The sequence below is a fragment of the Phascolarctos cinereus genome, unplaced genomic scaffold (genome assembly GCF_003287225.1).
Source record: "Phascolarctos cinereus isolate Bilbo 61053 unplaced genomic scaffold, phaCin_HiC Scaffold_2;HRSCAF=192, whole genome shotgun sequence".
Lineage (NCBI taxonomy): Eukaryota > Metazoa > Chordata > Mammalia > Diprotodontia > Phascolarctidae > Phascolarctos > Phascolarctos cinereus.
In genome coordinates, this window is record NW_027555625.1 from 387,058,473 (window position 1) to 387,072,603 (window position 14,131).

General features: G+C 43.7%; 1 protein-coding gene across 2 annotated transcripts in view; it reads left to right on the plus strand.

Moving 5' to 3' along the window:
• Positions 1-3,262: 3,262 nt before the first annotated feature.
• GALNT10 (polypeptide N-acetylgalactosaminyltransferase 10) overlaps positions 3,263-14,131 on the plus strand; it is a 178,385-nt gene continuing 167,516 nt past the window's right edge. Inside the window, exon 1 of one of the 2 annotated variants that reach the window (XM_020978370.2) lies at positions 3,263-3,574. In XM_020978370.2, coding sequence (XP_020834029.1) covers positions 3,410-3,574 — 165 coding nt within the window. In that variant the 5' untranslated portion in view covers positions 3,263-3,409. The remainder of the gene's footprint in view (positions 3,575-14,131) is intronic. The other variant, XM_020978371.2, reaches the window with a different exon arrangement.

Here is a 14,131-nt window from a genome sequence, read left to right on the forward strand (position 1 = left end):
CTTACATGTGTGTCTCACTACTCTTAAGTTTGTGCCTGTTCCTACAGATGCTTGTGTGTTTATAGGAGACTGCACCCTAGGTTTACGTAGAGGCAGTGTTTTGTACCTACTATTCTTACCAAGTCTCTTTAGTAAATATCTTTGCTAAGCACTGATTGTGTCTATTGGCTGATTGTTTATTAATGGGAGGCATACTTTTGGGGGGTCATGAGTGATAGTGTTAAAAGTGCAGACCCACAGAGTTGCTCCTAGAATCTGAGGTAGCAGAAGCCCTTCAGGAACTCAATCCCTGAGGGTGAGAGTAAATCGAAAGGACTATCCCAAGTAGGTACTAGATTAGAAAATCGGGAGTTATTGAAGGCTCCAGAAGATATATGTAGGATGGATAGAGTTAGGTAGCAGAAGGAGAAACTAGAGAATATGATTAGGAGAATATTGTAGACTGAAAGAAACTATTCAGGTACTATCACTATGTTATCCATCAATCACAGCTTGGTGAAATGGGAACATTGGACTGGGGATCTGAAGTCCTTAGTTCAAGTTCCAACTCTGTCATTGCTTCATTGTGTAAACTTGGGTAATTCACTTCCCCTCTGTGGGCTTCAGTTTCCCCAAATGTAAAATGATGGGGTATTGGATTAAATGATTCTCATAGCCCCTTGCAACTTTAACATTGTATGTTTTATCTATGTCCCTCACAGTTTTAATATTTTATTATCTAAGGTCTCTTCCAGCTCTGACATTCTATGTCCTAAAAGCCCTCAGATTTCTTGGTTTCCTGATTCTTCTCCCATTAAAGTGTATTCCTCTTACCCAGCCACGGAAGGCCAGTTAGGTTACTATACTCTGGCTGGCTCTCTGAACACTTTATTATGTTGCTCTTACTCAGCCACAGTCAAGTTTGCTGAAACATGCCACCTAGTGGAAAACAAAATGACTGGCTCCCACTGACCTGCTGGGGAGGAAGGAAATGACAAGAAAACTATATTTTTTCATAAGGAATTTTTCGCCTTCCTACGAAAAGGAAAAGTAATTAAAACAGCAAGCACTCTAATTGCATAATCCTTGCTATTTATTTTAGTGGCAACCCCAGCAGTGTGATGGCTCCCAGAGGATAGGATGTTTGTATCATCCCTGCCTTGCTGGTGGTTCTTTTTCCTGTGAGCATATTCACTGCCTAGCTTGCTTTTAGCAGACAGTTATAGCCAATTCTTTCTCCCCAGTCCTTACCCTCACCATATGTTCTTATTGTGGTTTTCATTAACCTGGCTTAATAACTTTGTTCTCCTGGATAACAGAATAGTCTTACTTGGCATCTGAGCAAACCTTATAAAGCTTCTGTCTCACAACATATGAGAACTGAAAGACACCTTAGAACTTGGAATGTTAATGCTTGAAGGTGCCTCATTCATCATATAGGTCAACTCTCTCATATTACAGACATGGAGTTCCATGGAGGAAAGTGATTTGACCAAACAAAGCCGGGTCTAGAAGACATAACTTGTGACTCCCAATCCACCACAGCTAATAATACTTGTTAGTAATCATATTAATAATATTCATATTTATTTAGTAGTTTAGGATTGCAAAAGCTGTGCAAAAGTCTTTCATTTGTTCCTTATGACAACCCTGGGAAGTAGTAGTGTTAGGTATTAGCATGGATGAGGAAATAAACTCAGGAAATTAACTTGTTCAATGTGGTACAGCTATTACATGGCAGCCTTAGAAAAGGATCTCAGTTATTCTCTCTGTCCACTGTTCTTTCCATTGTCACACGGAACCTGAAAGCTTTTGCTGCATAAGGATTCTTTGTCTCATGAACCAACATTATAACCCTGTCACAAGGAAGTGAGCTGTTGCCCACTCTCTCAAGTCTGTCTGTAAGGTATGTATCTATACATACCTCGCCCAGCCCCCCCCCCTCCAAACTGGGTGGCTGGTGGATTGTAGCCAAAGAGCATAGGAACCAGAAAACCTGTTTCAGACCCAGCTCCACCTGTTTACTTAGTGGTGTCCTAGCAATTCCACATCTCTGAAATCTCCTTTTCCTCATATTGTGAAATGGAGCTAATAATATCTACTGCCTATTCCATGAGGACTACTCTAAGGATCAAATGGGATTAGAGAAGCAAAACGCGTTGAAAATGTTCTGTAAAAGAACTATGGGTGTGCAAACTATTAATATTGTTCCTATGTAGAATTTGTCTTGCTGGACTATACTTGTTACAAGGATTGCCCCTCTCCCTCCAGTGAAGAGGGAGGTGAAAGAAAAAAGCAAATGCTTGACAATTGAGAAAATAAAATTTAATTTTTAAAAAGTATTAGTCCAGTGGATTTGTAATCTCTGCAATGTGGGGTACTCCATCCAATGATGCTCATCGCAACCCGTTAGTTCCCGTCGATATCCATCGGGGGTTGATGGGGTGCACCCAACTGCGCTGTTGCCTATGTCTTCCCCGGCGGTGCTCAGCCTCCCCTCCCCTCCCCCAGCCCAGTCTCAGGGGCTTTAACTGCCGCCCTTCCCCATACTCCAGTCTCTTCTCCCGTCCTTCCCAGAACTCACACTGACCCCACCGCATTTCCCCAAAATGAAACTGGCGCCTCACGGGCACCTACCACCCGCTTTGGCAGCAGGGGGTGCCTGGGGGGCTGTGGCTCCTAGAGGGCAGGAAAGCCCAACCCACCCAGAACTTCGATTCACTAGTCACACGTGCGCGAGTCCGACCGATCCCCACACACACCCATCCCCTTCCCCGGTTTCGAGGGCCCAGAAACCTTGGCCCCTCAAGCCCGTGGGAGTGGTCTCCTCCAGGTGGCTCCAGCCGCTAATAACGCAGTTTGCCCAAGGTGGAGTTGCGTTCCTCCCGCTTGGCCACGTCCCCTGAACCACACCTCACCGCCAGCCGCCCACCTCTCCCAAACCCAGCTACGAGCCAGCATTCCGACCTGTTAGCCCTCCCTTCAGTCAACTCCTGGACTTTACCTAAGCCAGCGGGCGGGTGAGACCATTTGGGGACCGGCGGGGGGGAGCACGAACTCACCCCCCCCATCTGATGACCAAGGCCGGCTGAGGCCAGCCGTGGATGAGGAGGGGATTAAGGTTGACCTGGAGTACAGAAAGGTCTTCTCGAGGTGCGAGGCAGTGGGGCTAGTATAACCTGGCGGGAATGGGGAAGCCGGGGGAGAGTGGGTGGTGGGTCTTCCTCCCCTCCCCCCGAGGTGGGGGTGTGGTGGTAGCGCCCGGCTCCCCTCCTCTCTCGGCGGAGCGGAAGTGTCGGGGAGTTGGACTGGGGCCGGCGCTGTGGCCGTTTCTCCCGGCCGCTGCTGCCGCCGCCTCTGTTGCTGCTACGGGCGCCTCGGAGTTGGTGCCCGGGGCCGGGGCGGGCGCCCGCCGGGGGGACCGGCCCTGATGAAGCGGAAGGAGAAGCGGCTCCTGCAGGCTGTGGCGTTGGGGCTGATGGCCCTCGTCTTCCTGCCCAACGTGGGTCTGTGGGCTCTCTACCGGGAGAGGCAGCTGGAGAGCGGCCCCGAGGGTGCCGAGGCGGCAGCGGCGGCCAGAGCGGGGGTCGCACAGGTGAGCTTGCCTGCCTAATGTTCCTCGGGCGCGGGAACGGGGAGACCCCGGATGATTCTCCAAGAGCTGGCCTCGGAGCCCGAAGGGATGATCCCCGATAGTTGCGGGGAGCCCAGGCGCGCCACCCCCCGGGCAAGGGGGTCTGTTCTGACCCGGAGGGGATGGGACAGGTTTTGATGCTGACAAAGGGGGGGGTCCCCTTTGACGCCCACATGATGTAGGGGGAGGCAGGTGGACATCCCGGGTGAGGTTTGGGCGCCCTCCTCTTGTCAGCTCCCTTATGACCTTATGGGGATGGTAGATGCCTAAGATGCTCCCCAAGGAGGGGATCCTTCCTCTCACTCTTGTACGCCCTCAGGACTTCCTTTCCTACCTCACGCCGTCAGTTGCCTCTCTCAATTCTTTCCTCTTGTCACCTTCCTTTTCTTACCTCCGGATTCTTGCTTTCTGTTAGCACTTACCCTTTCTGCTTCATTTTCTAGACCCCAGGAACCATTCCAGTTTCCTGGTCCCAAAGTAGGAAGGAGCTGCCCCCTTCTCTCATTTACCGTTGAGAACTTCATCGACTGAATCTCACCACCACCACCCCACCCCCGCCATTTGCTAAATGACTGCCCCTTGTGCTGGTCAGTTCCTTCTGTGTCATATTCTGTGACCAGTGGCTAGCTTTTCCATCATGGGATCTTCTCCGAAAAGGGACCTTCTAGCTTCTAGCATCAGCCTCCCTCCTTTCCCAAGGTCCGGTGGTCCTGTTGAGGGGACAGGTCTTTATTGGCATGTTTTGGCAAAGGTCAGGTGGGTGAGACATATAATAGGGCCTTATTCGATGAACAAAGTAGGTATAACTAATTGGTTTCAGAAGACAGTTCTGGATTTTGGAGCCCTCTTGTTTGTCCCTTTTCTTGTTTGTTCTGTCATTGGTTAGGCATAGGATGTCGCAGCAGAAAGGGACCTTAGAAAGCATCTTTTCCATTCCCATCATTACACAGAGGTAACTGAAGCCCAGAGAGAGGAGTGATTTACCCAAGGTCGGAACTTGGAATAGTGTTTGTCCACTATATCATCCCTATATTTCTTTCATCTAGGTTGAAATGAAAAGATGCAAAGTGTACAATGCTTGGGCTTGCTTTAGATCTTCTGGCCTTTGGCCCTAGGGGTTCGTATCATCAACTGGTGAATACAAAAATTCCATTATTGGGAGCAAAGTCACAGGACTGGAACCCAGTGAACTTGCCAGGAAGTATTTACTCTTACAAGTAGGAGTGAAATGAGAGGAGGCTTTCCTGTTGGGTCTTTTTATGGTTCTAATAATTATTGATTTAGATGATGTCATTTTATGTGAGGAAGTGGAACGCTGGACTTGAAGTCAGAAAACCTAAGTGAAACATTTTTCCTTTCTCTCAGCCTCAGTTTTCTTATATGTAAAATGGGGATAATTCCTGCCCTACCTACATCTCAAAGGTGGTTGGGGTTTTTTTTTTTGGTAAGGTAGGGGAGAGAAACATGTAAACTATTGTGTGCTGGAGGTGTGCTGCTATTTATCCTTTATAACCTTCTAAATGAATGAGAAACTGTTGGAATTACAGATACTAGGTTAGGGAAGAGTACCCTGACCATGTGCAGAGTTGCCTGAAATAGATAAAAGTACAGTTAGGCGGATTCAAAACTGCACCCATTGCTGATTGATGGATTAGTTACATGAAGAGGGAAGTCTCTAGTGCTTTAGATTTCTGGATTTGTCCTAGTCATTTTTATTTTTTATCATTGCTTTCAGATCATGGGCAAGCAGGGGAAGGATAACTAGAAGACCTCCAGTGTGTCAGGTAGCCAGTCTATGGAGGATTTATGGGAAAACATGAATAATTATTGCATAGGATGAAATGATTTGTGATGTGCAAGTATCTATTGATACTCCCTGGATGTGAGATCAGATACATTGAAGTATAAATGAAAAATCACAAAATCTGAACTGGCAGGGTCCTCAGAAGGCATCAAGTCTAATTCATAACTGAATAGGGATCCGCTGTATTACATTCCAAATCCAGCCTTTGCTTGAAGCTCTCCAGTGACAAAGCACTCACCACTTCTCTACTTTAAAAAAAAAATCAGCTGCTCAAGTACAGCGGGGTGAAGATATGGCTCAGAAAGAATAAAAACGATCTGGTGGTTTTGACAATGGTGATAGCTGGCACTTGTATAGCTCTTGCAGGTTTACAAAGTGCCACACATAGATTGTCTCATTTTAGCGTGGCAGCTAATGTGACTGTAGGTTACAAGAACAGAGGTCTGTTCAGAGTACAATTGCTTCTAGTCCCACTGTCCTCTGAACTGGCCAGGAGTACTGTGCCCAGTTTGGGGCACCACATATTGGGAAAGATATTAACTAGCTTGATTTTTCCCAGAGGAGGGCAACCAGGAGAGTAAGGGGACTGGAAATAATGATGTACAAAAACTGATTGAAGAAACTGGGTGTGAGTAGCTCGGAGAAGAGAAGACTTAGGGGGTATGTGGTCTCTATTTTCAAATAGCTGAAGGTCTGTCTTGGGAAACCTAGACAAAATATATTTATTCTGCTTGGTTCAAGGGATCAAAAGTAACAATGGGGGGAAGATATAGGAAAGCAGATTTCAACTTCAGTCAAGAATGGACCAGCTCAAGGGACAGAACACAAGTCACTTAACTCAAGAGCTTCAGTTTTCTTATCTGTAAATGGGAATAATAATAACTTCTACCTGCCACATAGAGCCATTGTGAGGCTGAAATGAGATATATCTACTGTGTTTTACAAACTTTAAAGTGATATATAAATGTCAACTATAGAATTCTCTTCCACTGGAGGTCTTTGACCAAAGACCATACATATGACTGCTTGTCAAGAGATGTTGTAGAAAGGATTTCTTAATACAAGAAAGGATTGATTTATTCCTGTTCAGGTACCAGGTAATCTAGATGACCTCTGCCACCTGTTCAATTCAATTTAATAAGCATTTATTAAAAGCCTACTATGCTGGAGATTCAATGATCAAAAACAACAAAAGATGTCCTCCGGGAACTTTCTCGGGGGAAGGGAGGGACAGCATGGACACAAATGAGTAAATGGAAATACTACATGAATTTGGGGGTGGGGGTGGGGAGAAGCATGTTAAGGTGAGATGAGAGAGTATTCCAACCATGAGAAAGGAATGGGCCATATGCACAGAGAAGGGAGGAGAGGTGTAATGTCATGCATGGGGAACAGCAGTTGGGATAGTTTGACTGGAAAATAGATTGCACAAGTTGGAATGATGTGAAATAGATCTATCTGAAAAGATAGGTTACAGCCAGATGGCAAAGTGCTTTAAATGTCAAACAGAGGAGTTTGTATTTTATCCTAAAAGCAATAGGCAGGCACAGAAGCATTTTGAGCAAGGGAGGTGACATAGTCAGGCCTGTGCTTTAGAAATATTAATTTGACAGCTTTATATAAAATGCATTGGAGAGAGGGAGACTGGAAACAAGGAGACCAGTAACAAAGCAACTGTAATTAATAGTCTAGGCAAGGTGATGAGGACCTGAACTAGGGTGAATGTTGCTCATTGTCCAGAGGGTCTCCCTCTCACCTTCGAACTTCTACAACATTTGGGATTGCAGGGACGGGGCAAGTGTTCAATCTTTATAAAAAAAAAAAAAGAGGGGGGGGTCTGGTTCTTTAAGGTGCTCAGCTTCAGTGAGATCCTGTGAGTTTTTTGGAATGTTTAAGTTCATTATTAAATTAACAACTACAATTTGGCTACTGTCCGGAGAATCCTTCATGGTTTCGTTGATGTGCCAGTTGGAGACTTTCACGATTTTGAAAAGACCCAGGTGTGTAGTGAAGAAGTTGAGGTTAATGGCTCTTTGCCCTGGGCTTTCAGGTAAATTAGCCCTGTGCTTAGTGGGCACACTCAGGCAGGGACTGAAGAGTGGAGAGAGCAGCATCTGGGGCAGTGCTCAGAGCCTGTGATGGGAGGCAGACAAGCATAGACCTTGAAAAGTCAGACAATGGTCCAAGTCACCATTTTTGTCCTATTACTATGGCTTGGGGTAGAGAGGACAGAGAAAGAATGACAATATTTCAAGGGGTAGACTGTTCTTGCTGAACCTCCTTTTTTTTAATAGCTGTCTTTTGGCCTCTATTTGAGCTGCACGATTGTGTAGTTTTCAAATGAAAAGTTCTTCCAGGAGATACTGGATTTAAAATGTATCTGTTGCCTCTCAGGAATATGCTGCCAGATTTTAAGACAGCTCCTTTTTGCTATGCTTTGCTCCAGGTGCAAGGCACTGATCTGGTATCCAAATGAAATCCTGTGATTCAGTGTTGGAAGGTTGCAGGAATGACTTTAAATGATCAGAACTTATTCCTTCTTGCAACAATTAAGCATTAAATGCCTACTATGTACATATCATTGGGACTAAGTACTGGAAGAGACACAGGATATTATAGAATATTTGAGATAGAAAAGAATTTGAAACACAAGATGTTAGAAAAATAGACTATAGAATGTAAGAGCTAGACATAAAATATCGAATGTCTAAATAAGAAAGAAACCAGAGAGATCACTGATTCATTCTTTCAACAGTTTTTAAGCACATTCTGGTCGGAGCACTGACTGCTAGGTGCTAAGGACACTAGAAATGTATTTACATTTCTTATCCCAGTTATGCTGCTATTCACATTTTCAGTTATAACTATTTCCAGTTATGATCCTGTATGAAGGATTTGGCATCCTAATCCTAAAGCTGACTGATTCCAAGTTCAAACTGTTATCCTAGCAATTGATTAAATTCATTCCATTGATCACCCTTAGTGGCTTCTTATTGCCCCAGAGTGAGTACCACTAAGTATGTAATCCTTAGCCTGATATTTAACGTGTTCCACAGTCTGGCTCAGACTCAGCTTTCTGGCCTTATTTTATTTACATCACTTCCCTCCATCCACACTGCATTCCAGCCATCTGGACTCCTTGCTTTTCTCCATTTTCATCCTGGCCCCTCCTCACTCTGTACATTTACGTCTATCCTTCCCCTCCCTGCAGTGAACGCCTATTCCTCTCTTCCCCGCCTCTTCTCATCTCTGTGTTTTGAAGGTGCGGATTGGGGTTACGTCCTCTAGGAAGCCTCCCTTGATTCCTTCAGTGACAAAGTCTCTCCATCATATCTTTCATGCTTCTTTATTTGACTTTTTTGGACTTCTAACTCAGGAGTAATTTATGTCTTATTTCTTCTGTTTGACTCCTTGAGGACAGAGATCTTAGGATTTATATCTGGAAAGAACTGTAGCTAACGTCTAGTCCAACCCCTTCATTTTACAGATGACAAAACTGAGGCCCAAAGACCTTAAGTAAATTGCCCAAGATCTCACCATTAGTAATTGCCTTCTGTCTTCAAATCTAGGAGTTTTTCCATAACACCTCTTCAAAATGTCATTTTCAACTTTGTCTCCCCAGCCACCTGGCCACAGTGTTTTGCATGGAGTAAAAAGTGTTTGAAATAAATTGAATCTAGTGACAAGTGCCTGACTCCTGAGGAAGAGTACAGAACAGAAGGGAGAAAAGGGTGATGTTTCTGAGGCCAATATGCCCCTCTCACACCCAGCAGCTCTTATAAAAGTCCTCAGTGTGTTAAATTGTGTTAAGTAAAATGTGTTAAATAACAGGTCTCCATTGTTTTAATCTCTAAAATTCAACAATCATGTACTATGACCTATAAATGTCCGGGTTGGTGTTATAGTAGTAAATCTCTGCCATCATTGAACTTAGTTTGGTGGGGGAAACATAGGGAACCAAGTAAATATAATACCACTTACTGTGTAACAAGTAAAAAGAAGAGATAGAAACAAAATGTTTTGAAAGTACTTTTTAAAAATATGTTCTCTTTTGTTTTAAGAGAAATTTCTTTGAAGGTAATGTCCTTGTCCGTGAGAACAATATACTGCCCCTACTAGGTTGTTTGATAAAGATGTTTTAAATGACTAATTAGCCATCTGTCAGATTTGGGGCCCAGATATTTGTTTTTACCCTCTGGTAAGATTTGAAAATTTAGCCTCCTGTTATTGTCCCTCAGAGGCCTTTTATGCCTTTACTATAATACCTGTGGCTTTCCTTATTACAAAATAAATCCCTATTGGCTGTGGAGAGTGAATTTTTCTGTCATTAAGATAGATTTATTAGAAATCATATTAACAAGTGTCTAGTACTACATTCCTGTTCCACTGTACCCCTCTGTTGCATGCTAGGCCTATCTTGTCTGCTCCTAGTCCCAGATTAGCTGCCGGCCCTTAATTAAGCCTACCTGCCTGTCATGCTATTCAACATGATATTCAGTAACGATTTTTTTTTTTTTTGGCGAGGCAGTCAGGATCAAGTGATTCGTCCAGGGTCATGGCACAGCTAGTGCAGTGTCTGAGGCTGCATTTGAACTTGGTTCCTTCCGTGCTCTGTACACTGTGTCACCTAGCTGCTCTGTCAGTAGTGAACTTCTGCAGAGCAAAGCGTGACTATGGAGATGAAAGGAAGCATAGAAGTATTTAGTTCAGCCCTCTTCTTTGGAAGAGACAGAACCTGAGACCCAGAGCCTGCAGGTAACTGGCCCAAAGTCACCGCGTAGGAAGGGACCTTGAGCTCCAGGTCCAGTGTTGTTTGTTTTCTCCCCACTTTACCATAGGAATTTTCCATATGATTTGGAAGCAATATAGAGTATGTCCCGTTACATTACTTGGTCACCAACCAAAAAGTTTACTAAACTTTGTGTTCCATGAGAAAAAAAGACCATTAGTGTTTTTTTTAGACCAAATTGAGTATCATCTACACCTCCTACTCCCAAACCCCAGGTGGTCTTACCTAAAATTCTGAGTGTAGCCTGTAATTGGTGGTATTTTTCAGAGTATGCCTGTATTGTTCCCCCCCCCTTCAGGGAGATCTCTTTTTAAGAATTCAGCCTTTATTCAGACAAATTTACTTCTCTTCCTGTTTCAGAACCTAGCATAGAGCCTCATACACAGTAGGCACTCAAATAATAGTTAAGTGAATGGACTTTGCAAGACCAAGCAGGAAAATCCGGACTTAAATATGTCTCTGTATTCATTGGGAAAGATTCCCTCCATCCCCACTCCCACCCCCCATCCTAGGCTGTGTATGTATATGTTCTCCCCCAGTTTCTGGGTTTTGGTCTCAATATGATTTACTTTACAGGGATGTGTACTGCATTTAAAAAATCCCAATGGCTGAGGGATGGGGTGGAAAGCCCTGTTTTTAAGCGTAGCAGCAATAGAATGTAGTGGAAAGACTATACTGGCTTTGGGGACAGAAAACCTAGGTTTTGATCCAAGTTCCACCACCTATTAATTGTGTGGCCATGGGCAAATAATTATGTAACTTATGTCCTCAGGTTCTTAATGTAATGATGAGATTTTCATAGTTGCTTTCTGGAATTCTCCTCTAGGCCCGACATTCTGTGTTCTAAGATTTCTTCTAATGCTCACATTCTTCTAAGTCATAACTTCACTGGAAAATAATATTCAAGGACTCCAAATCAGGGGGATAATAGATTATCCAGTGACTTTAGTATTCATGTATCAGGAGTGCCTCTCCCTTTTTAGGATTTTCCATTATTCTTAGAACATTAGGAAATCAATGCAAGGATTTTTTTTAATTTAACCACATTTGCCCTAGTGGTGGTAGAGCCTGACCCATCAGAAAATTAAGTAATCAGGCACCACATAAATAGAGTCTTGGAATGACTACCCTAAACTGTTTCCATATAATGGCTAGGAACGTTGAGGCGGCTAATCACTAAAATGTTCGCATGCTCGGGTGAAACATGATGCGTTAGGAAAAGGACTATTGATCAGCTAAAGGGGATTGGTCCGGCTGCCTCCTTCTCTTCACGCTGAGCTTGGGATTTTCGAAAGAGGCATTAGCTTTCACAGTAACGTGAATTGGAGGTGCGTATCAAAATCGATGTTTATATTAATACCTCTATAATATGTCTTATTTGTATGATAAGTGTTGATGAGACAGCAAATTAATACTGTGTGAAAGGTGGAGAAAGGCAGACTCAGACATCAATACCATGTGGTAAAGGGATTTTTCTTTTGCAGCAGGATAACCATATAATCTTAGGAATTATGACCATAGAAATCAGAAGTGACAAATATGTCCCATAGGTGTCTCCCTCTTTCAAAAAGAAAAAAATTCCAATTAAAAAATAAGAATCGTAGAATGTTGGGATCACAAAATATAGACAGCTGGAACACAGAGCAAGGAAGGTTAGAACTGGAAAGACCCTTAGAGATCACCTAGTTCAACCCCTTCATTTTACAGATGACGAAACTGGCCCAGGAAATAGAAGTGACTTGTCCAGGTGATGCCCAAGCAGGTAGTAGAAGAGTCAAGAAGAGATCCCATTTTTCCCTGAGGCCTGGCCTAGTGTAGTCTACTATACTGCCTCCTTAACTCTTTTTCATTCCTCCTCCTACCCCTGCCATAGCTGTTGGTGTCTGTGTTTTGTCACTTAGGCAATACTAATTCATTGAAGATTCTCTAAAGTTGAAGGCATTGTTAACAAAGACTACAGTAAGATTAGTTCTTGCTTTGCCATACAGCTGATGCTTTATAATGCATGACCTTTTAGCTTGGTGAAGCACCCTATTGATATATCTGAGACCGAGTGAGCTAAATCATTCAGCTTGCTTTGGCCAGTTGTTCCTCTCTTTCTCTTTGCCTTTGCATGCCTTCACTTTGGTGTCCGGTGCTGCATACCAATAGATGAGATAACAACCCATTTTTCTGTTTGGGAAACAATTGAAAATTTTAAGCATAAAATGCAGAATCCCTTCAAATTTCACAAATGATAGTAGCTTCCATTTCTACAGAACTTTTACCATTTACAAAGTACTTACCTTATAACAACAACCTTGTAAGGGTACAAAAAGTTTTATTTACGTTTTACTGATGGGAAAAATGGGGCTTAGAGGGGCAAAATGACTTAGAAGAAGTATATGATTCCGATTCAAGTATTTAAAATATCTTGACAGTCTGAAACAAGGGGCAGATCTAATAGGGATAAATGTCAATTCTTACACTCGAATTTTTAAAAAAAAGCATTTTCACAAGTATGAAGTGAGAAGGGGAGGCCAGATAACTTCATGCAAAAAGAGCTAGGGATTTTAGTGGGCTCAATGAGTCGGCAATATGAAAGAACAAGAAAAGTATTAACTGTGATTGTGTGATTACAGTGGAGGTGAAAATTAGTGGATAAATGGGAGAGATTGTAGAGGTTACAGGATTGGATGATTGGATGGTAGAATAAGGTGGTAAGCAGCAAGGATGGGTAAAGATAGCTGCCTGGTTGTAAGCCTGAATGACTAGGAGGACAGTGGTGCTACCAGCAGAAATAGATAAGTTAGGGGGAGAAATAGGTTTGGGGGAAAAGTAAATACTTGGGATTTGCTGAGTGTGGGGTGCCAGTGAGACATCCAAGTAGAGATGTCCATCCAGCAGTTGTAAATATGGGATGGGAGCTCTGGAAAGACAATAGATTGTTGACACAACAGGGCAAGCACTGATGTGATGGTCAGAAAAAGTGATACAAGGATACTCTCAAGATGTCAACTTTGGAATTGATTGTGTGACATGGGATACACGGGCACAAGGCCACCCAGAATGGTGTGCCCTCATTGGAGAAGGTGCTGTGCTCTATGAGCAAAGCGGAATGGAAGTAGCTCAAAAGAGACACAAGATGTGCAAATTTAGAGAATTTACCCCAAATGTTCACATGAACTGTTTGTGCCCCACCCCGTGGTAGAGCATCCCAAACTTGTGTTGGTCCAGTCAGCCACAGTCAGACACACTGTAACTTGACTCTAACATAGTGGTGTCATTTTGGTCCTCTTCAAGAATGAAGGACCACAACCAAATCATCCCATCCCGTGGCACTGCTTAAGATCGAGGAAGACATTGAAGAAACATAAAAGAAAGACAAGGGCGAAATCTTTAGAGGATGCCTGTATTTGAGGGGTGTGGGGAAAAGGTAAACTAGCAAAGGAGACAGAGAAGGTGTGAGAGAAGAATAATTTCTGTAGTAACCAGAAAATCCAGTCACGTAACACAGGGGCCTCAGAATCATAGTTCAGTAAATTAAAACTCTACCCCAGGGGTGGGGACCCTGCAGCCCTGAGGCCACATGTGGCCCTCTAGGTCCTCAAGTGTGGCCCTTTGACTAAATCCAAACTTCAGAACAAATCCTGACCTGTGAAATTTGGATTCAGTCAAAGGGTCACACTTGAGGACCTAGAGGGCCACTTATGGCTTCAGGGCTGCAGGGTCCCCACCCCTGCACCTCTTCCTGCCATTCATTCATTTATTACTGTTGCATGAAATCTACTTGGTACTTCGGAAAATTAATGCACCCACAGAAAAGATAAGTTGGGGAGGAAAGTGCCATTTCTGCCTTTGGGAGACCTGGTGGAGTGTGGGAGATATTCTAGAGGGTTGCCTTCCTGGAGGAGGTGATACTTGAGCTGGGCCTTGAAAGAAGGTT